This window comes from Mauremys mutica, chromosome 6 (assembly GCF_020497125.1).
Source record: "Mauremys mutica isolate MM-2020 ecotype Southern chromosome 6, ASM2049712v1, whole genome shotgun sequence".
Lineage (NCBI taxonomy): Eukaryota > Metazoa > Chordata > Testudines > Geoemydidae > Mauremys > Mauremys mutica.
The window spans coordinates 88,935,688-88,958,872 of record NC_059077.1 but is presented as its reverse complement, the minus strand read 5'-3'; the positions used below and the strand labels follow the sequence as shown (position 1 = coordinate 88,958,872).

The following is a 23,185-nucleotide window of genomic DNA, read 5'->3' as shown; positions in this document are numbered from 1 at the left end:
TCCAGTTCAGCATAAGTAGCACATACACTTAAAAAAATCAAGTCACTTCTTTTTCAACTTCAGTATCTAACTACTACAGTCCCACTTAACAGCTGAAAGCATCTGTGCAGTGGTCTCAAATATAGAATCAGTAGTCTTCAAACAGAGGAACTGGTATGCAAATAAAATGTAAAACTGATGGTTTCAATGGAAGTTTGCATTGTTTACATGATGGTCTGATAATTATGTACATTTATTACGTACACATTACCATTCTCTCATTTAGTCTGCATTCATGAATGCAGAAAACACAACTCTTCCTTAGATAAAGAAAACAATAGATCTTCCCAACCCTCCAGCATTATAATAAAAATTCCTAAAACTTTCCCACTGAATGCTCAGAAATGTGATCAAAATAGTAGTGTCTTCTAGTTCTGTCCAATGAAAAGCACCTTTTTATGACAAATTTGATGCATCTGCTGTCAAATGAATATGCCTCCAGTGTAAATCAAAGAAAATATTTCTTTTGATATTTCACAGAAGTGCATCTAATTAAAAAACTATGTATATTAAATCATCACCATAACTAACAATTAACATATTTTAAAAAAAACTATGAAAAAATTAAATTACTTTACTTATAAGAGGACAAAAACATTAATAGTAAGCTTTGCAAAATCCTTCTTGACATGTAAAACTAAGAAAACTCTTAATATTGAGTGACCAATGTAAAGTGATTTTGTTTACAAAAATTTTTTTTTTAAACAGATCTGGCAAAATACATACACCCATTCCATTTCACAATTCCAACAAAGGTAATGTTCAGCAAAGCTAAAATTTGACAACAGTCGCCTTCAGACTTATTCTCGTTTTTTCATATTAAGCCCAACATCAACAGGGCTAATGTAATCTGGGGGGAAAAAAGCTTTAATATTTTGTTAGACTGCAGTATATGTATTTCCAGTAGCACTGCATTGTCTGATAGTCTGAGTACTTGTGACAATGTGCTCATTGTGAAGTGGGGTCAGGAGGTTCTGCTGTACTCCACTCTCTAGTACTGGCTGCATGCAGCCCACCTGAAATGCCTGGGTTAGCTCTGTTTTCTCTCTCTTGGCTTGTGGCTCTCCAGATTCCTCTAGCTCTTCATCTATTTCGCTTTCAACTTCACTGCCCTCATCTGCACAAACAAACAACCATGAAACTAGCACACAGTGAAAAATAATTGAAATACTGTGAATTACTAAGGCTTTTATTTTGCAAACAACACATAAGATATGAAAAATGGAAATCTAGCTACCTGAGATGGTATAAACTGAAAATTGAGATTTTACTGGGAAAATGTCAGTGCATAATGCGAGATTCATGTGTTCAATGAACTCTCAGCTTCAAACATTATAGTACACATTTTTAATATTGCAATTGTTTTTTTCCCCTTCAAGTCAGCTCGAACAAATATAAAAGTGTCACTAAAGTAACAATAACTTTATACTTATATAATGTCTTTCATCGGCAGAATTTAACACAAACTGAGGTGAAGAGAAGCTAAGTGACTTGCCCAAGATCACATAGCAAGCCAGTGGGAAAGAAGAGAACAGAGGCCAGATTTGCTGATTCCAAGGCTCTACTTAGAGGACCTAGAAATTTACCTGATCTCTGTTATACTTCTCACCAGGGGCGGCGCCAGGCCCCAGCACGCCAAGCGCGTGCTTGGGGCAGCAAGCCGCGGGGGGCGCTCTGCCGGTGCTGCAGGGGCGGCAGGCAGGCTGCCTCCGGCGGTTTGCCTGCAGAGGGTCCGCTGGTCCCAAAGCCGCGGGACCAGCAGACCCTCCGTAGGCAAACCGCCGGACGGCAGAACGGCAAAATCCCTAGAACCGCCCCAGCTTCTCACTATTTAAAAAGTTTGCCAAATAACTAAGTGCTTGACAAACAATGGGCGCAATTTTGCAGTCCTTAGAGAAAACTCATACAGACTATCTATACACAAATGTGTATAGATTCACCCACCAGCATGTAGCTAGCTTTGGGGTGGGATTCTGAATACCTACTAATGTATAAACAATCAGCCCTTTTCAAAGATTTTCTTATTAGAGGCCATATCAGCAGCATCCTGTAATTATTATATACTGAAACATACAGTAGATATTATAGAACACTACTTCAGAAGACTATCACAATCTAGTTTTAGGCTCTGCGCTACTATATTTTAGGGCTGGCAATTAATTGCAGTTAACCCACACGATTAACTCGAAAAAATTAATCACAATTAATTACACTGTTAAACAATAGGATACCAATTGAAATTTATTAAATATTTCTGGATGTTTTCTACATTTTCAAATATATTGATTTTAATTACAACACAGAATACAAACTGTACAGTGCTCACTTTATTTTTTTTAATTACAAATATTTGCACTGTAAAAAACAAAAGAAATAATATTTTTCAATTCACCTAATACAAGTACTGTGTGCAATCTCTTTATCATGAAAGTTGAACTTACCAAAAAATAACTGCACTAAAAATACAACAATGTAAAAATTTAAAGCCTACAAGTCCACTCAGTCCTTCTTCAGCCAATCGCTCAGACAAGCAAGTTTGGTTAAAATTTGCAGGAGAGAACACTGCCTGCTTCTTGTTTACACTGTCACCTGAAAGTGAGAACAGGCGTTTGCATGGCACTTTTGTAGCCGGCACTGCAAGGTACTTATGTGTCAGATATGCTAAACATTCATATGCCCCTTCATTCTTCGGCCACCATTCCAGAGGACATGCTTCCATGATGATGATGCTCATTAAAAAATAATGTGTTAATTACATTTGTAACTGAACTCCTTGGGGGAGAAATGTATGTCTCCTGTTCTGTTTTTCCTGCATTCTGACATATATTTCATGTCATAGCAGTCTCAGATGATGACCCAGTACATGTTAGTTTTAAGAACAGTTTCACCACAGATTTGACAAAACGCAAAGAAGATACCAATGTGAGATTTCTAAAAATAGCTACAGCACTCGACCCAAGGTTTAAGAATCTGAAGTGCCAAGGTGTGGAGGATGCTTTCAGAAGACTTAAAAGAGCAACACTCAGATACAGAAACTACAGAACCTGAACACCAAAAAAGAAAATCAACCTTCTGCTGGTGACATCTGACTCAGAGGATGAAAATGAACATGTGTCGGTCCGCACTGCTTTGGATCATTATTGAGCAGAACCAGTCATCAGCATGGATGCATGTCCTCTGTAATGGTGGTTGAAGCATGAAGGGACATATGAATCTTTAGGGCATCTGGCACATAAATATCTTGCAGCGCTGGCTACAACAGTGCCATGTGAAAGCCTGTTCTCACTTTCAGGTGACACTATAAACAAGAAGTGGGCAGCATTATCTCCTGCAAATTGTAGCTAAACTTGTTTGTCTGAGCGATTGGCTGAAGTAGGACTGAGTGGACTTGCAGGCTCTAAAATTTTACATTGTTTTTATTTTTGAATGCAGGTTTTTTTGTATATAATTCTACATTTGTAAGTTCAACTTTCATGATAAAGATATTGCACTATACTACTTGTATTAGGTGAACTGAAAAATACTATCTTGTTTTTTTTATAGTGCAAATACTTATAATAAAAAATAAAGTGAACACTGTACACTTTGTATTCTGTTATAATTGAAATCAATATATTTAAAAATGTAGACAACATCCATAAGTATTTAAATAAATGGTACTGTTCTATTATTGTTTAACAGTGTGATTAATCGTGTGATTAGTAATGATTAATTTTTTTATCATATAATTAATCGCGATTAATTTTTTAATCACTTGACAGCCCTACTATAGTTACATAATATTAAGATTTGTCTTGCTCCAGATAATACTAGTTCTATAAAGAACTACATGTTCAAGAGATTAAGTACTTACCTTTATCCATATTTCCAGGGGAAACAGCATTTAAGTCGCCAAACTGCAAAATAATAAATATTCTTGGCTAGTCTTAAAATCCATATTGCACGTCCTATTTAAACATCAAACAAAATGGTGACACAATCCATCCTTTTTATCGTGTAGTTAGAAAATTTTTTGCAATTTATCTCACCAATTTTTTAAAACAGTTACAGTCAAATAACTGCTTTGCTGCCGTGGTGCAAAAACAGTAAGAGAAACCTTTGTATTTTGACTGGTCCACCTTAATCTGAATAATTCTGATTCTATAGTGCAGAGACCAGGAAACCTTTAAACCAAGTTATGAAAATTAAGATGTACAACAGCATATTTTAGAAAAGACACAGTGAAGCTAGATATATACCAGTTGTAAAAAAAAAAATAGTTGCCACAATTGGTAGATTAATCACCTTGAAGATTTTTCTGCAAATAAGACCGTTTGGTTTTTCTTTTTGGTCATTTTTAAACACAATCTTTCTACTGACCAAAAAGGAAGCATATGTAGAGGTGAGGATGACAGGGTGCAGAAAATCAGAGAGATTTTCACTTAGTACAGTAGCTCATTTTCCATTCCCACTAAGATGCATTTTACCATGGTTTACATTAAGGAAATAACATCAAAGCTAAAATAAAAAAACCCAGCAATGAAAATGGTGAAAAATTAAAAACTGAAGTTAAAATCCTGATTAAAATAATTATCTGACATCTTTGCCAGGATCCTTGCCTGTTTTGAGTGCAAGCTCTTTGAGTAAGATATTCCTGCATTGTAAAGTTCAGAAAATATTGTTGGTGCCTATGATGTGTTGCCAATATTTAAACAAAAAGCTTCCACAACATTTCCCCTTAAGACCTTGTCTGTAATAGAGAAATTTGCACCCATGTCTCTGCATCACTGATGCAATGACACTAGTGCACACACCTAATGTAGATGCATTGAATCAGTGCAAGTGTGCTCACCACAGCTGTATGTGGTGGATCCTTGTCCATCTGGCTTGAAGAAAAGGGGTTTCCCCTCCTACAAGGGACAGTAGAGGGGGAAGTTTACACAGATGGAGCAGGGAAGAGCAGAAAGCAGCTATACTAGGTTGGGGATGGGTGGCACATCAGGACATATATAAGCATAAGAACGTCCATACTCGGTCAGACCAAAGGTGCATCTCCATCAATATCCTGTCTTCCACCAGTGGCCAATGCCAGGTGCCCCAGAGGTACCTTACTGGGTACCCGAGTTATTTGGGAAGGATGAGGTACACTATCTGACAGCAGATTATTTTTTTCCAGTATTTAGGAAAGAATCAGTAAATATCTGGGAACCCGGAGTGGGATGTGTGGGAGGCAGACAAGCTAAATTGTCTGTGCCTCCTTGTGGCAGATGTCCAGTGCAGATACTTGTTACACAAGGGATACAGTTATCAGATGAAATGGACTGGGAAAGGATTTGAAGCAAAGCATTCCATAAATGAGCTGAGGAAAGGAAATTGGGGGCTCCTACACCTGGTACAGGAGGGTGCTGAGTCCCTCTCCTTTTCTAGCCCTTTTTACCTCATGCAAGGGGAGGGTGACTGGATTTCAGCAATGGGATGGCCAGGACCAGGTTGGAGATTATGTGGCAAATGATGATGACCTGCACTGTACAATTTTATTGCTGAATACTCCCAAATACAGAGATAGAGTTGCAGTCTAATTAAATCACATCAATTGCCTCGTCTTTCTTCCAGTGTGGCCAAATAGTTGGGGTTTACATCAGGTGTATCTTATTCTGGTAATTAACTGGTTTATGCAAACTAAGGGTACGTCTACACTACGGGACTATTCTGAATTTGCATAAACCGGTTTTGTAAAACAGATTGTATAAAATCGAGTGTGCGCGGCCACACTACACACATTAAATCGGTGGTGTGCGTCCACGGTCCGAGGCTAGCAACGACTTCTGGAATGTTGCACTGTGGGTAGCTATTCCGTAGCTATCCCATAGTTCCCGCAGCCTCCCCCGCCCCTTGGAATTTCCGGGTTGAGATCCCAGTGCCTGATGGGGCAAAAATCATTGTCGCGGGTGGTTCTGGGTAAATGTAGTCAGTCACTCCTTCCTCTGGGAAAGCAACGGCAGACAAGCATTTTGCAGCTTTTTTCCCTGGATTGCCCTGGCAGATGCCATAGCATGGCAATCATGGAGCCTGTTTTGCCTTTTGTGACTGTCACCGTATGTGTACTAGATGCCGCTGACAGAGGCGATTCAGCAGCGCTACACAGCAGCATGCTTTTGCTTTTGCATGACAGCAGAGATGGTTACCAGCCATACTGTACCATCTACCAATCCATAAATTGGTAAAAAGATGATCATGGTTACCAGTCCTTTTGCACTGCACCATCTGTTGCTGTCATAAGTGCCCCTGGCTGCTCTTAGCCAGGGGCGCAAAAGCCAAAATTGGGAATGACTCCCTGAGTCAATCCCTCCTTTTTGGTATCTAAAAATAGAATCAGTCCTGTCTAGAATTTGGGCAAGTGTACTAGAGAACCACTGTATCATAGAACCAGAGAGCACAGCTGCTCTGTGTCAGATCCAGCAGAAATTATGAGCTGTATGCTATTCACAGGGGGTGCTCCTGCAACAACCCCACCTGTTGATTCCGTTCTTCCCCCAGCCTTCCTGGGCTACCGTAGCATTGTCCCCCCACTTGTGTGATGAAGTAATAAAGAATGCAGGAAGAAGACACAGTGACTTGTTAGTGAGAAATGAGTGGAAGGCAGCCTCCAGCTGCTATGATAGTCCAGACAGGACATTAAGAAGTGTGGAGGAGAGAAGCCCAGCATTGCGCTGCTAGTCCAGGGGCAATTGAATCTTTTCTTTACACATGAAGGGTGGGGGCTCATGGAGCTCAGCCCCCTGTTGCTATGATGAGGACGGTTACCAGCCATACTGCACCATCTACCAGGAAAAATTAGGGCCAGGCGCCCTTGATCGACCTAACGGATGCTAGTCGGCGTGGTTACCAGTCCTTTTGCACTGCCCCATGTGCCAATAGGCTGATGATGACGATGGGTATCAGTCATATTGTACCATCAGCCACCCATGGCGGGGGGGGGGGGGGAGCAAGGATGTTGGTGTTGAGTGCTGCAGCATCGCGTCTATCTGCAGCATTCAGTAAAGATAGGGTGACATGTAAAAGAGTCAAGAGAGGATTGTTTTCCCTTTCACTTCTGGGGGTGGGTGGGGGTGTGCGTAAATTGCTGAGCTATGCCCTGACCCACCGCGGACACTGTTTTTGACCCTAGAAGCATTTGGAGCTCAGCCAAGAATGCAAATGCTTTTCGGATACTGCAGGAACTGTGGGATAGCTTGAGTCCTCCAGTCCATGAGCGTCCATTTGATTCTTTGGCTTTCCGTTACGCTTGTCACGCAGCAGTGCGCTGAGTCCCTGCTATGGCATCTGTCTGGAGATTTTTTAAAAATGATTTTGAATTTCGTCTTCTGTAACGGAGCGCTGATAGAACAGATTTGCCTGCCCTTACTGCGATCACATCCGCATGGTCCATGCTGGAGCTCTTTTTTTATTTTATTTTTTTGATTTCGGACTGCATCGCCACCCGTGCTGATCGGAGCTCCACGCTGGGCAAACAGGAAATATTCAAAAGTTCGCGGGGCTTTTCCTGTCTACCTGGCCACTGCATCCGAGTTCAGATTGCTGTCCAGAGCGGTCAGTGGTGCACTGTGGGATACCGCCCGGAGGCCAATACTGTCGATTTGCAGCCACACTAAACCTAATCCGATATGGTAATACCGATACTAGCGCTACTCCTCTCGTTAGGGAGGAGTACAGAAACCGGTTTAAAGAGCCCTTTATATCGATATAAAGGGCCTCTCAGTGTGGACGGGTGTGGCGTTAAATCGGTTTTACGCTCCTTATACCGGTTTAAACGCCTAGTGTAGACCAGGCTTAACTAAATGCAATGTTGCCTACTAGCCACCCACACCACCTGGAAAACAATCCTCCAGTTCCATCCCTTTTTTGAATGAGAAACTGTAGAACAAAATCTGACCGATAATTTTCAGGTCAGAACAACATATATTTATATAATATATTTCTAACACTACTTGGCTTCATTCTGGTCAAAAATACAGAAAGAATTAGCCATCCTTTTGCTATTTCATCCAAAACCAGGAAATGCACATATATATATAAATGGCATAAATAAAAAAATAGTTAACCGCTTTGCCCCCAAAACTCAAAACAGTTTTGGGTTGGTTCTTATTTGAGCTAAAGAAGTTTGTCAGTCCTCAATTTATACCAGACCATTATTGAAACCCTCATGCTAAACACCTCACAGTTGGCAAATTCTATTTCAATTAAAAAGACAGAAATATAGCAACTCTACATTTTGACATATTCCTTACTATACATACATTATAATGGGGAAACACTGCAATTAAAAAAAAAAAGCCAGTATTTGATATAAATATCTGAATGGTTAGCAGGTGGCTACTCAGAAACATAATGATTTATTTTTCTCAATTGTGTAATGCCGTATTATGTTGTATTAAGCCACACCACAAATTAAGCTAACAGTATATGGCACTTCCCCAACCTCTATTAAAGTAAAACATTTATGGATAATATTTAATAATAATATTAAATAGATCTTGAGGGAAGAATGCTGTATGATGTCAACTTAAGTTTTGAATTGACTTAACAATGTAACAGACATAACATGATGATTCCATGGTATAAAAACCACCACATTTCAGTTAGATTAGCCACCTGCTAACTATATGGGTCCCAATCCAGCAGCCACTTATGTATGGGGTTTAATTTATGTACATGTATAGTACCAGTGAAGCCAAAAGGACTAGTTGTGTGTAAAATCAAGCATATGTAAGTGTTTGCACAACTGGGATCTGAGACATTTATATCTAATCCAAATTATTTATTTCAGATTTTCAGTTTATTATGCAAATGTTTAAGGAAATTAATTCTTACTTTCTGCAGATAGTTCACTGAAAAGAAGAGTTTCCAACTACAGCTTTATTTTGCAATGTTTATAGAGTACTGAGTTGTGAGTGCTCAATAACTCTGCAAATCAGGCAATTTATTTAGTTGCCTAAACGTGGATTAAGATACCTAACTTTGGGCACTCAAGTTTGAAAGTGTTGGTCTATTTCAAACCCAGTCCAAACCTTATGTCTACAGCAGTTATATTACTAAACTCTTCCCACATATAATTAGACATTACAGATACTTTGTAAAGGTATATTCCAAATTCACCTCTAAATCAAGCAATCAAGTCTCTTGCATATTATCTTACCTCTCCCATAACTGCTATAGGTGTTTCTCCTGTTGCCTGAGCAACACGGTGTTCTACTAAGTAAAACATGTACTCATCATAAAGCAGTCGGATCAGATGAAAAGAGCCAAAGCTAGCAGCACTGCGCAAGGTTAAGTCTCGAATAACCATTGAGCTGTTTAAAAATGAAAAAAATATATATATAAAATAAATATTAAAATTACCCCATATTTACAATTACGTGCCTTATCCCTATGGTGAATTAACTCAGAGAAGAATCTTCTGCAGTTAACATTATCCACAGACACAAAACTCCTGAGTTATGGGGTTTTCGGTGTGCAATGTCAAGGAAACCAATGCAGGAAAGATATTAGAAAATATTATTTGCCTAAATAGTCCAGAATCTATATATCATGCCTTGCTCTGCAAATATGGATTATTTTGGCATAGACCCATCCCAAATATTTCTCAAAAGTTAAATAGAGTAGGTGAGTTTGCATTTTTATATTATACTATTTTCAGAGAAGTCACTTTACAGGTAAACAACTTTCCCTTTTCTCTGAAATTATCATCTGTGAGCCCATACTCCTAGAATCTAGAAGCCAGATTTTCAAAAGTGTATTTCTTTATGCATGCACACCTTTCAATGCATTGGTATAGAATCATCCCAATTTGGGGGCACACATTAAAGGTTACATGCACATCAGTTAGGCACATGCAAAAATCAGCCCTTTGAAAAACTGGCATTAAAATACAAGAAAGAAAGAGTCTTCTATTTGAATCCTAAATAAAAAACATTGTAATTATTCTAGTTTAAACAAAGATCTGAAAGTACAAAAGAAAAGATGCCTTTCAGCTATACCATCATTCATGCCAAAACTGCAACACAATGGTAGAGATTTCTCATTGATACAATTTTCAAAGCTGGTCATGTAAGTTGTGCCAATAAGTTAGCAAGTGTACCTGTTGTATGTACAAATGCAGTTTTTGTTTGAAAAAACTCCACAATATTAAAGACTCATAAAACAGATACTATAATGGATCATCTTTAAAAAATTAAGAAATATTCTGTCAATGTACTTTATACACACAGAAAAAAAGTTACATAATGTAACCATGTATTTATATACAAACATGACACACGAAGAATATACTTTATTTACCAGCTCTTCTTTGATAACAGAAGCAGAGCTAACACAGAATATTTACTTTTATCTTGATGTTCTTCTGCATATTAAAAAAGTCTGTCTTCGAAATGAAATAAAAATAGAAGACATGGTATTTTAATAAATAAGTATTAATAAAAATAATTGTAGTTATATAGTGTTTCATCCCAAAGATTTCCTGAACATGTTACAAACTTAGGACCAAATTTTGCTCTCATTTGCACTTGTACAATGCTTCTGAAATAGTTCATAAGAATCGCTCCTCAACCACTGAGTTGCATTCTGGCCTTGAATTTGAGGTTAACATAACCCTACCCTTTTGAAAAATGCTATGGGATCTTTAATAATGAGCGCTCTATGCTCTGATCTTGTTTTTCTTCAACGTTATCAAAATCTCTGTGTGTGCGCACACATCAACAGCAAAGTATGAAATGCACTGAAAACATTTTAGAAGAATTTTAAGAACTACCTGTAGAAAGACCATTTTAGCAGAAATTGCCGTGCTGCTTTAGGAAAGCTGGGTCTTCCTTCATATGGTTTCAATGCTTGCATCATTACATTATCGAGCCAGGCAGCCCACTGCTCCAGAGTGCTCTGCTGCTGAAGAGTCATCTTGAAGTCGGTTTCTAGTCTCTGAACCATGTTGTCATCACACTGGCATACCCAGGAAGCCTGCTCCTATTACAGTACATAACATATCTTCAATTAACATCAATACGTGACGCTTATGCATAAAAGGAAAATGATTATGAAAGATTAAATAATCAACTGAATGAAGAGGATGAACTACTCTTTCCAGGCAAACTAATGAAGCCATTTTTATTTTCAAATCCCCTATAATCTCATTCTTACAAAAAGGTGGACAAAAATAAACAAAATATGAAAATGGGCTTTAAACAAAATACATAAACTAAGAATACTATAGAGAAAAGAACAAAAATGAATAGAGAGTAATACGCAAATATTTTCATATGAAACGTCTTTAACTCTAGTCCTTCCTAATGTTTATAATGAAAATTTCATTAGTTGGTGGGTTGTAGGGAGTGTAGTGGCAGCATGTTGGGTGAGCAGGAGTACTAGTGCAGAGAGTAGTAAGCAGTGGGTGATATCAAGGCTGTTTTGTTTGCCCGTAGGCAAACAAAATTAATCCAAATTAATTATGCAATTTATAGTGTATTTACAGAGACACTGGAATCACATTTTAAATAGAATAAATAATTTGAACACATTGTGACCATAGCAGGTAAGTGTACTACTTTTAAATGTTTGTTTGTTTGTTTTAAAGTGAGTAGGATACCCTCACTAGAAATACTACAGAATAGTTAGCTACTATTAGGGTATGTCTACACTACAGGATTATTCCGATTTTACATAAACCGGTTTTGTAAAACAGATTGTATAAAGTCGAGTGCATGCAGCCACACTAAGCACATTAATTCGGTGGTGTGCATCCATGTACCGAGGCTAGCGTCGATTTCCGGAGCGTTGCACTGTGGGTAGCTATCCAGTAGCTATCCCATAGTTCCCGCAGTCTCCCCCGCCCATTGGAATTCTGGGTTGAGATCCCAATGCAAAAACAGTGTCGAGGGTGATTCTGGGTAAGTGTCGTCACTCAATCCTTCCTCCGTGAAAGCAACGGCAGACAATCATTTCACGTCCTTTTTCCCTGGATTGCCCTGGGAGACGCCATAGCATGGCAACCATGGAGCCCGTTTTGCCTTTTTTCACTGTCACCGTATGTGTACTGGTTGATGCTGACAGACGCGGTACTGCAGTGCTACACAGCAGCATTCATTTGCCTTTGCAAGGTAGCAGAGACGGTTACCATCCCTATTGCACCATCTGCCATGCCATTGTAAATTGGCAATGAGATGACGGTTATAAGTCGTTCTGTACCATCTGCTGCTGTCATGGGTGCTCCTGGCTGGCCTCGCTGAGGTCGGCCAGGGGCGCATGGACAAAAATGGAATGACTCTCCGGGTCATTCCCTTCTTTATGTTTTGTCTAAAATTAGAGTCAGTCCTGCCTAGAATATGGGGCAAGTGTACTAGAGAACCAGAGAGCACAGCCGCTCTGCGTCAGAGCCCCAGAGATCCCGCAGAAATGATGAGCTGCATGCCATTCTAGGGGGTGCCCCTGCAACAACCCCACCCATTGCTTCCCTCCTCCCCCAACCCTCCTGGGCTACCGTGGCAGTGTCCCCCCATTTGTGTGATGACGTAATAAAGAATGCAGGAATAAGAAACACTGACTTTTTAGTGAGATAAAATGAGGGGGAGGAGGCCTCCCACTGCTATGATAGTCCAGGCAGTACAGAATCTTTTCTTTAGACATGAAAGGGGGGGGCCTGATGGAGCTCAGCCTCCAGTTGCTATGATGAAGACGGTTACCAGCCATTCTGTACCATCTGCCGAGAATGACCGGGAGTCATTCCCATTTTTACCCAGGCGCCCGCGGCCGACCTCACCGAGGCCAGCCAGGAGCACTCACGGGCTGATGATGACGATGGATAGCAGTCATATTGTACCGTCTGCCACCGGGAAGGGGATGCTGGTGTTCAGCACTGCAGCACCCTGTCTACCAGCAGCATGCAGTAGACATAGGGTGACATTGAAAAAAGGCGAGAAACGTTTTTTCCCCCCTTTTCATTCGGGGGGGGAGGGTGTAAATTGACGACATATACCCTGAAACACCCGGGAAAATGTTTTGACCCTTCAGGCATTGGGAGCTCAGCCAAGAATGCAAATGCTTTTCGGAGACTGCGGGGACTGTGGGATAGCTGGAGTCCTCAGTAGCCCCTCCCTCCCTCCATGAGTGTCCATTTGATTCTTTGGCTTTCCGTTACGCTTGTCACACAGCACTGTGCTGTGGCCTCTGTCTATCATAGCCTGGAGATTTTTTCAAATGCTTTGTCATTTCGTTTTCTGTAACAGAGCTCTGATACAACAGATTTGTATCCTCATACAGCGATCAGATCCAGTATCTCCCATACGGTCCATGCTGGAGCTCTTTTTGGATTTGGGACTGCATTGCCACCCGTGCTGATCAGAGCTCCACGCTGGGCAAACAGGAAATGAAATTCAAAAGTTCGCGGGGCTTTTCCTGTCTACCTGGCCAGTGCATCCGAGTTCAGATTGCTTTCCAGAGCGGTCACAATGGTGCACTGTGGGATAACGCCCGGAGGCCAATACCGTCGATTTGCGGCCACACTAACCCTAATCCGACATGGCAATACCGATTTCAGCGCTACTTCTCTCGTCGGGGAGGAATACAGAAATCGGTTTAAAGAGCCCTTTATATCGATAAAGGGCCTCATTGTGTGGACGGGTGCAGGGTTAAATCGGTTTAACGCTGCTAAATTTGGTTTAAACACGTAGTGTAGACCCAGGCCTTAGGTATGCCCAGAAGACCACACCTATTGCCTTAGACCTCATCACAAGAGGGAGGCACTAGTTCTAAAAACAAGTGGACTCCTCATTTGCATCTCCACTAAATGAAAGTCAGCAGAACGCTTTGGGTTAGAACAGAGGAAATCGAGAGGAAAAAAGCTCTGATTTCTTTCCTTCCTGGGGACAGTTGTGTAAACTGTTAGATTTGGAAAGAAGCACTCAGCATACACCTCAGCAAAATGTTCCTGTTGCATTTTCTGAGTGGAAATATGTGAGCTAATACTAATGTTCAGAGTTATGGGGAAAACAAAAGAGAACACTTGATAAACTCTCTGTTTTGTAAAGCTACAGTTTACCTGGACATTGGCAAAATCAACACGGTTGAGGTCATTGAGCATCTGGTTGATTTGAGAAGTGTTCTGAAGCACAGCACGAGCTGCCTGAGCCAGGTGATTAAGAGATGTGTATCTTCGCAGAGTCTGGGCAAAGGCACTTACAGCGGCAACCTATGAAGAAATCCATTTTCTCAAATCATATTGTACTTACATTATTTTTGGATCAACTTGTCCCTTGATGATTCTTTTATATTACATTTTAATTATATATTCATTTTGTGTGAGCCATCTTACGTGTGAATCACAGCATTTAAAATTACAGATCAAATAATGTTTTCTCATATGTTTTAAAGAATTTCAGCAAACAAAACATAAACATAACAGCATTTGTTGTACTTGTCAAAATGCTACTATTTTTACTATAGTCATTAATGTCATTCAGGCTCACTGTTGAATAATGCAACTTTCATTCCAAACTAAATGGTAACTTAATTTTACCTTGGTTTGTATCATTCTCTGTGGAATATTGTTCATGGCATTGGAAAGCCAACCTTCAAGGCTTTTTGCAAAATTGCGAATGGCTTGGGTCAAGGCACCTAAACATTAAAGAATAAAAACCGAATGAAAAAGAAGTGCCTGTACTGAAACCTTCATGTCCTCTATATTTTAATATTCTATACTGATGAGATCTGCTGTTTTTACATACTCAGAGGCTTATCCAGTCTAGGTTCAAAATTCTTCATTCACATATATAATATGCAAAAATTATTTTATTTTCAGCTTTTGTGAGCAGAACTGACTTCTTTATTTAAGAAGCTATCAAATATCTATGGCCAAAACAACAAAACACCAGTGGTGAGTACTGTTTCAGGTATTTATGTAGAGGAAATCAATAACTGTAACAACTGTTTTGTATCTACTGAAACAAGCAGGATTCTCTTTACATCATTAATTTTCAACCTTCCAGTGCAACTAAGTGCTTTTTCTTCTCCGGTACAGAGAGGCTGCTGAAAATTGTGATTATTACAAAAGTACAATTTCCTCAAGTTAGCTCAAATTGTGCTGCACCATCACCAACGTACTGCTTATTCCAGTTTTAAAGAATAAAACACGTTAGTGCAGTGCTAAAAGGCAGTATCAATCTGCAAAATATAACAATACACATAACTGATAGAAAGTGGGGTTATTCTTACCGTGGAGAAGCCTCTGTTTCCCTTTCCCAGTACAGCTCCCTCAGCACTGATGAGTGGTCCACACAGGTGGTTCGAGAGAAATTTTATAGACCTGTCGATGAGCCTGTGACATCATATTCCCTTCTATAAAGGAAGAGATGGACACTAACCTGCATTTCTCAAGTGAGAAAAAGTTCTAGTTCATGAAGGGGGATGGAAGGGAAATATGTGCTGAGGGAGCTACACTTGGAAAAGAAAACAGGAACTCCTCCGCAGTAAATAAAACCTCACTTTTCCTTACCTCTCACTTGCTCTCTCAAGTGTAATATATATATCTACCAAAACAGTGTCACATAAAGGAGAAAGGAAAACTATAAGTTTCAAAAGACTCATGATGAATAACGCAGTTGTAATAATGGTGTAAAAAAACCTTGAAAGGGGGAAACTCAATTGTCTTTAAAAGATTTTGAATGATGAAAAGGAAACAATGCAAATGTCTGTAACCGAGTATTGATTGGGTCTATTTATAAAATCATATCTCTCTGGTAGAGTAAGAATTAGTTGTAAAGAAAAGTCATATTCTTATAGAAATATCCACTTACAACTAAAGTAACTAATGATTCCCTTTGTTAAAGTGTGTATTTTTTAAAGGAATCAAAGTTAGTTAGATCTACCAAAAAAAGATAAAGTTATTTGTCTTCCTAGCATATTATTTTGTTTTCAACTATGCAGTGGGAATTAGCAATGGGTGAACCTGGTAAGGTCTGAGCCTTGTGACGTTGCAAAATTGGGCTGGAAGTCTTATGAGAACAGGCTTTTTCATGAGTTTTCAAGGACAAAAAAATACTTCTTTTTTCTGGTCTGTCAAATACCTAGCATACTTTTGGTGCTATGCAAATTTATTTCTGTACACTTATTAATTACCTGTGCATTAATTCATGTGACCAATGGTTTTATAGAATTTCTTTAATACCATGTTCCTTGAGCTCTAACTACTGAGTTCATGATATTAGTTATCTAAGGCAAAATTAGTCTTTTCCTGGACACTGTACAACAGATATAGTAAAACATCTCTTTCATATACTCATCTTTCAGAGCAAAGTATCTCTAATCTACTTTCAAAATAAGTGTGATTAAAAAGGAAATGAACACCTCGATCGAATACATGTTGTCTTTTATTGCAAAGAAAAAGAGGAATAGATGATAGTAAGAGACATGCTAACTTCCAAAGCAGGAAGTTTCTTTTATGTATATAAAATAGATTATTTAACATAAAAATTGTATATAATAACCGCGAATTTCTAAAGCCCTCAGAGGGAGGAGTGTCATCGTAAACCCAAAACAATGTAAACCCAAAACAAATTCTGTGCCCTCTTTGTTTCAATCAAGCGAATGCATGCTACCTAAATGTGTTCCGGCCTTTACTTCTTAAGCCCTATTCTAGAGAGGAAATGAAAATCTCTTATTTTTCTTTGAAGCAGTGATTGTTCATGTGCCTTGTAACTACAAAAGACCTTAAAACGGCATTTCTGTAGACATTCTTGGTGCTGATTTGGCTATCACACAAGAAAACTAATCTAGAGAGTGACAAGGTGATCTTGCATGCAGTTAACAATGAAAGTGACCTGAGCTGCTTTTGATTTGTTACAGCCTGTGAAGTGCTGCTGTCAGTAATAAAAGGTTTTACAGAAAATGGCATTGGGAATAGTGCTGTTTGTTTCATTAGTGTTGTGCCAGCTGATGCTAACCTCGGAACTAAAAGTGCTCATCTTCTATAAGAGTACCAGAATCGCTAAGGTGATGGCACCAAGAAGATCATCTTTGTGGCGAGGGTGGGCAACAAAGCAGGTCGTGAGGGCTTCTAAAGGTGGTTTAGTGAGAGCAGAGAGAGAGATATTCAGGTCCCAAGACAGGGTAGGTTTTTGTACTGGTTGAAAGGCATTGAGCAAGCCATTGAGGAAGCAAACAGTGGTTGGGTGAGTGAAGATGGAGAAACTGTCTAATGGAGGGAGGAAGGCTCTGAGAGCCACCAGGTGGACTCTGAGGGAGGAGTGGGTGAGGGCCTACAGTTTAAGTTGGAGGAGGTAGCCCAGGAGGATAGGAATGGATATGGAGTCAAGTGGGTAATGGTGGTGGTATACCCAAGTGGTGAAATGCTTCCATTTTGCCTGATAGCAGGCTCCGATAGATGGCCTTCTGCTGTGCGTGAGGATGTCATGCACCAGGTTGGAGCATGCTCTGTCTCTTCACGAGCCCCATCCAAATACCAGGCTGTGAAGTGGAGCAAGCACGTGTTGGGGTGTCATAGTCATCCCTGCGCCTGTGTGAGAAGATCTGGGTGGGTGTGGAGGCAGATCGGAGGGGGGGGAGGGGGGAAGCAGGGAGATGGAGGAGGTCCATGAACCAGTATTGGCAAGGCCAAAAGGGGACTATCAGTATGACCTTCGCCTGATCCCACTGAATCTTGTGCAAGACTTGCAGGAGTAGGGGAAAGGCATAGTGGACTTTGTTGGTCTAGGGCAGGAGAAGGGCATCACCCTGTGAGTCCGGCCCCAATTCCCAACTGGAGCAGAAGAGGAGGAGTTTGCAGTTCTCAGTAGTCACAAAGAGTTCCCAGCACAGGGTGCCCCACCAGCAGAAGACAGAGCATCATGTGGGATCATGTAGTTCCCACTCATGGTTCATGTAGAAAGACCTGCTGAGCGTGTTCGCTAGGGAGTTGCTGACACCCAGAAGATACACGGCTTGTAGCATCACATCGAGCTTGATGCACCCTTTCCAGAGTTGGATGGCCTCTGCACAAAGAAAGTGTGACCTAGCACCTCCTTGCTTGTTGATGTATACAACTGTTGCCATGTTGTGGGACAGCAGTTGAATGTGATGTGATATTATGAGAGGGAGGAATGCCCGACAGGCAAGATGGGCAACTCTCAGTTCCAGGATGTTGATATGCATTTGGCCTCTCTTGGTGTCCAGAGGCCCTAGGCCATGTGACTAGACAGGCGGGCACCCCAACCAGTGAGGGAGGCATCTGTGGTTAGAGATGTGCAGGGAGTGGGGGGTGTAAACAGAGTGCCAACCAAGCCTTTGACAGGTCGGTCCACCACATGAAGGAGTCTAGGACAAACCAGGGGAGCAGGACAGACTTGTTCAAGCAGTCTGTCTGTGATTTGTAGATCAACCTGAGCCACAGCTGAAGGCAGCGTATATGAAGGCAGGCATGGGATGTTATGGAGGTGCAGGCCGCCATGTGGCCAAGGAGGGAAAGACATTGGTGGATACAGGTGTACGGTCTGTGGCATAATGTTGTGATGAGAGAGGTGAGGATGGAAAACGGGTCTGTCGGGAGGAAAGCTCGGCTCACGAGAGAGTCCAGGAATGACCCAATAAAAGTGATCCATTGGGTAGCGATGAGGACTGGCTTTTCCTTGTTGATACAAATGCCCAGGATGGCGAGGAGACTGCAAAGGCCCTGGATAGCTGAAAGGAAGTGGTTGCATGATGTCACAACGAGGAACAGTCATCAAGATAGGGAAACATGGAGTGGCTGAGGCGTCGCATGTGGGCTGTAATATTGGCGAAGACTTTTGCAAATACACAAGGACCAGTGGCAATGCTGAAGGGGAGTATACAAAACTGATAATGGGAATGAGCAACCATAAAATGGAGAAATTTCCAATGAGCCAGGTGACTGTTGATGTGGAAATACGCATTTTCATACTGAGAGCCGCAAACCAGGCTCCGTGAGGGAAGGAAGGGATAAGAGGGAAAGTGTGACCATCCAGAACTTGAATTTTCGTATGAACTGTTGAGTAATCGGAGGTCCAGAATGTGGCAGCAGCTGCCTGTTTTTTTCAGAATAAGGAAATACAGGGAATTAAAGCTGCAGCCCTAGTAATGGAGGGGAACGCGCTCCATGGCGCCCTTTCGGAGAAGGGTGCCTGCTTCCTCTCAGAGGAGATCTCAGTGGGAGGGATCTCCAGGAGCGTGCAACGAGGGGGGAATGAGAGGAATTCGGTAAAGTAACTCTGATGAATGGTGTCAAGTATCGAGCGGTCTGTGGTGATCTTGCCCCAGTTGTGGGCAAACAGGCAAGACGGCCCCCAAAGATGACATGGGGAACCGTGAGAGGGGTAGGAGGAGGTTCAGAGGTCTTGATGGGGGAGTCAAAATGGGTGTTTTGATTGTTGTGGGAAGTTTGAGGGGGCAGAACTGGTAGCAGCGGAGTAACGCGGTTGCTGAGAGCGTTGATGATGTTGGGACGATGCCTATTGTTGTTGGAATTAGGACTAGAAAGGAGGTGTGGGGGAGGGTGAAAGGATGACCTCTGCAGCCTGCAGGTCGGGGCCTAGGTGTAAATGGTGAGTGACCGCATAGTGGCGTGGGAATCATTCAGAGTGTGGAGGGATTAATCCGTCTTGTCACTAAAGAGCTTTTGGTTGTCAAAGGGAAGATCCTCGAGAGTGGATGGTGCTTTGCCTTATGCTCCTTCCGGGGCTTCTTGGGAGCTGGAGCAGCCGGGTCAATGCACAACTCTTCGCCTGACCTGGCTCAGGGAGGCAATGCTGTGTTTCAGGGCCATCCCCACTGGGGAGCTGCCCTTATGCCCATGTCCATGCTTCTTATGCTCATGGTGGGGCTTCTGTGGCAGTACTGATGGCTCGGTTGCACAGGAGCAAGACAGAAGGGCACTCACCAGAGGTGACAGATACCATTCTGGTGGATCTGCCAGTTTCGAATCAGACTGCACACGTAGGCGCACAGCCTCCTTCATTAGAAATGTACAGAGGAAAAGTTCTTTAGCTTCTCAATTTTGGAGCAGGAACGATCAGCAGAAGGAACAGCCGGTGACGACGTGGGATTCGCCAAGGCAGTAAAGGCACAGTTGGTGCTCATCACTCACAGAAAAGGAGCGTGGGAAAGAAGCATGGCTTTTGAAATTGGTTTGCCAGGGCACAATCCCAAGCAGCCAAGGGGGGCAGGGGGAATATCTCCCCGACGGGGGAAAATGTCAAACGAGGACAGGCAGAACAGAGGTTCCGACTCTGGCAATGTGGTGATAAGAGGGAACTGGAGCAGTGTTGACCTGCAGATCCTCTGATAACCTCAGATGTGAGCATGCGGACAATGCACAACACACATGCAGGTCAACGGACGCTACTACTACTTTTCCAGCTCTGGCGCATGGCGCACATGCGCACTCATATTTGGAATCCATATAGGGACCAGCACTCAAAGAAGAACTTGTACCTGTTGAGGCAATCACTACCCCTTTTTGATCTCAGCTTCCACTCTTACTCTTGAATGATACTTTTTCCAGGGGGCCATTAGCAAGTCAGCTTCACCATCTCTGTTCTTATGGGGCCAGCCACATAAACCCAAATTTCCCTGAATCCTCTATTTAGCTTATTGTGGTGAGTGGAAGACATTTCCTCAACCTCTGAAGCAGGTAATAAACTACTGCTACTCCCACTACTGCTGTTTTTGCATTGGCATTTTATATCCTGTACTGAGACACATTCCAGAGTGCACTGTGCTAAAGGACTAAATCTGGATTAAATTTAGGGATTTTTCTTGAGCTAAATGTACTTTGTGACAGAATGGTACCTTTTAGTCATGGAATTAAAGGGTAACAGTAAAAGGGCGAGGGGCATTTTAACTCTCACTAATGCAGAATGGTAGGGGTGGAGGATGGGGAATTTAGGGGATGTGGGCCTACTTGTGTGCCTTCACTCCTGCAAAAGATCAGGATGGAAGAAACAGGCTAGGTAACTACTCCTGAAGATCCAAAAAAAAAAAAAAAGTGGATCAAACATCTGCCCTCTAAAGATATTTGAAGAAATGAGGGCATGGATGGGAACCCACCAGGATGCCATAAAAGATAGAAAGAGGCTTGTTGGTAGTAGGTGGTCCTTGGATTAAAAGATATTTCTATCAAGCATCATCCAAACAACAGGAATCCCACATACAGCATATATAATTATCCAAAACTAACTAATGGTATGTTCATCCATTACTGCATTTCATTCCTAATGGAAATCCTTTGTCAATAATGACAAAGGGAATGAAGAGGACCCAAACATATGCACGTATCAGCACTGGACATATATGCTCCATCAATGAAGAATTTTTTGAAATCCTGCACTGACACGGCTCCATCTAGCTCATGAAGTAAATTGAGAGTAGGCAGGAAGATATCATAGCTAATAAGCTAATTTACAAAACTTCTCTGGGGACTACCAGTCAATGCAGAGGAAGCAAGTGAAAGGCAAGGGAAAAAAGCAGGATCCGGTACATAAAGCAGTAAGCATATATATATATGTGCGCACGCACGCACACACACACACGTTAAAATATTCCACGATAACTTCACTTACGGAAAACATTTTTTTTAAATCAGAAACTACTTTGTGTGGATGGAATGGAAGACTATTTTAATAGCTCTTTTCTCCTTCATTCAAACCTCAATTCAATTTGTGAACTTTAATTGAAATTTTTTTTTGATATTTGTTTGAGCTGGACTGAATTCTCTTGAAAATAAGATTCCACCTATTTACATTAAACAGAAAAATAAACTCTACCATAAACATAGATCAAAGCCAATTAGTTTAAGTGTGTAGATGAAGGTTGCTTATTTAATCTCTGTATTTAAAAAGGATAATCATTCAACATTTCTTCTTCTCTTTTCTACTTCACTAATAAAAGGGTAAAATACAACTGCAACCCACCAATATCTTACTCTTTGCCTTTTTAACTATAAAACTTAGGGAAAAAATTGTCTTAGTATATAGTTGGCATTTGGACTTTTAGATTCACAAAGCTAAAATTTCTTGTACCACAAGTAATGTACTGTACTGTATATAGTGAAGTTCCATTCTGTTTCATTAATATGTGAAGGTCAGTAGCATGTTCTTACAAAGGTGTAGGTGTAATTTTTTTCTGACCTGTCTGTAACTGATATCATTAGTAGCAGTTGTATTGACACTAGCAGAAAATAGCTTTGTTAGTTACAAGGCTATCTGGAGGCACATCTCCTTTAAATATTAATCCAATTTAACAATGAAATGACTATTGTTTGGTTCATGAAGCGAACACAATGCATATGTATCTATATGGATTTTATCTGTATAGTATCATTAATTATTATTGTTAATGGAAGATCTATTCATAACATTTAGCATGACATAATACATACTTTATAAAGGAATTCAACTTTGCTGGAAACCAAGGTGAATTAGTTTCTGTCAAAAGCAGTCATAAAATGCACTGCCTGAGCAATTATGGATTCCAATAATTTTAGCTTTGTAAAGAAAACTGTACTCCTGAGTAACACAATTTGATAATGGTTGGCTGGCCAAGGTATTATACTACAATCAGTCACTGAGTCTATCATGTCGGACATGGAACAAAAAATGTGATAGCCTGGAAAAACGAATAAGGCTAAAAATGTTTGACTTGGTACTACACCATTTTAATAGTAAAATGTAACATTAAAATTCATAACCTACCGACTTTAGTAACCCTCTGATCAATGACAACTGTTTAGTTGTGCAGAAACGAAAGCATACAGCATATACATAATTTTATTAGCTATTCAAAGGTTAATATAAAGCCTAACCCAAAGCCTACTGAAGTAACTGGAAAGACTGATATCAGTGGACTTTGGCTGAGACCCATAGTGTGTTGGAATCTATCACGTAGACTAGAGTAAAAGGAACAACTTTTTTGATACTAAAGTATAACAAAATAAATAATATACAATGACAAAAGCATATTTTTTTAGGAAAATGTATCCTGAAAACTTCTGGAAGCCTGTTTCTATCCTCTTATAAATGTGGTGAAATCATCAATCCCTTTTTCTTTAAATACAATGCATAGACCTACTACTACCTTTCTACACTATAAAACTAAGAGTGACCACATATACTAC

General features: G+C 40.7%; 1 protein-coding gene across 12 annotated transcripts in view; it reads right to left on the bottom strand.

The window, feature by feature from the left end:
* RFX3 (regulatory factor X3) overlaps positions 1–23,185 on the bottom strand; it is a 238,959-nt gene that overhangs the window by 9,959 nt on the left and 205,815 nt on the right. For 6 of the 12 annotated variants that reach the window (XM_045021039.1, XM_045021044.1, XM_045021043.1 and 3 more), the window contains 6 exons: positions 14,582–14,679; positions 14,105–14,254; positions 10,829–11,037; positions 9,215–9,368; positions 3,893–3,935; positions 711–1,156 (listed from right to left, as the gene is read on the bottom strand). In XM_045021039.1, coding sequence (XP_044876974.1) covers positions 918–1,156; positions 3,893–3,935; positions 9,215–9,368; positions 10,829–11,037; positions 14,105–14,254; positions 14,582–14,679 — 893 coding nt within the window. In that variant the 3' untranslated portion in view covers positions 711–917. Of the gene's footprint in view, positions 1–709; positions 1,157–3,892; positions 3,936–9,214; positions 9,369–10,828; positions 11,038–14,104; positions 14,255–14,581; positions 14,680–23,185 lie in introns of those variants that run through there. The other 6 variants (XM_045021040.1, XM_045021042.1, XR_006580409.1 and 3 more) reach the window with 3 other exon arrangements.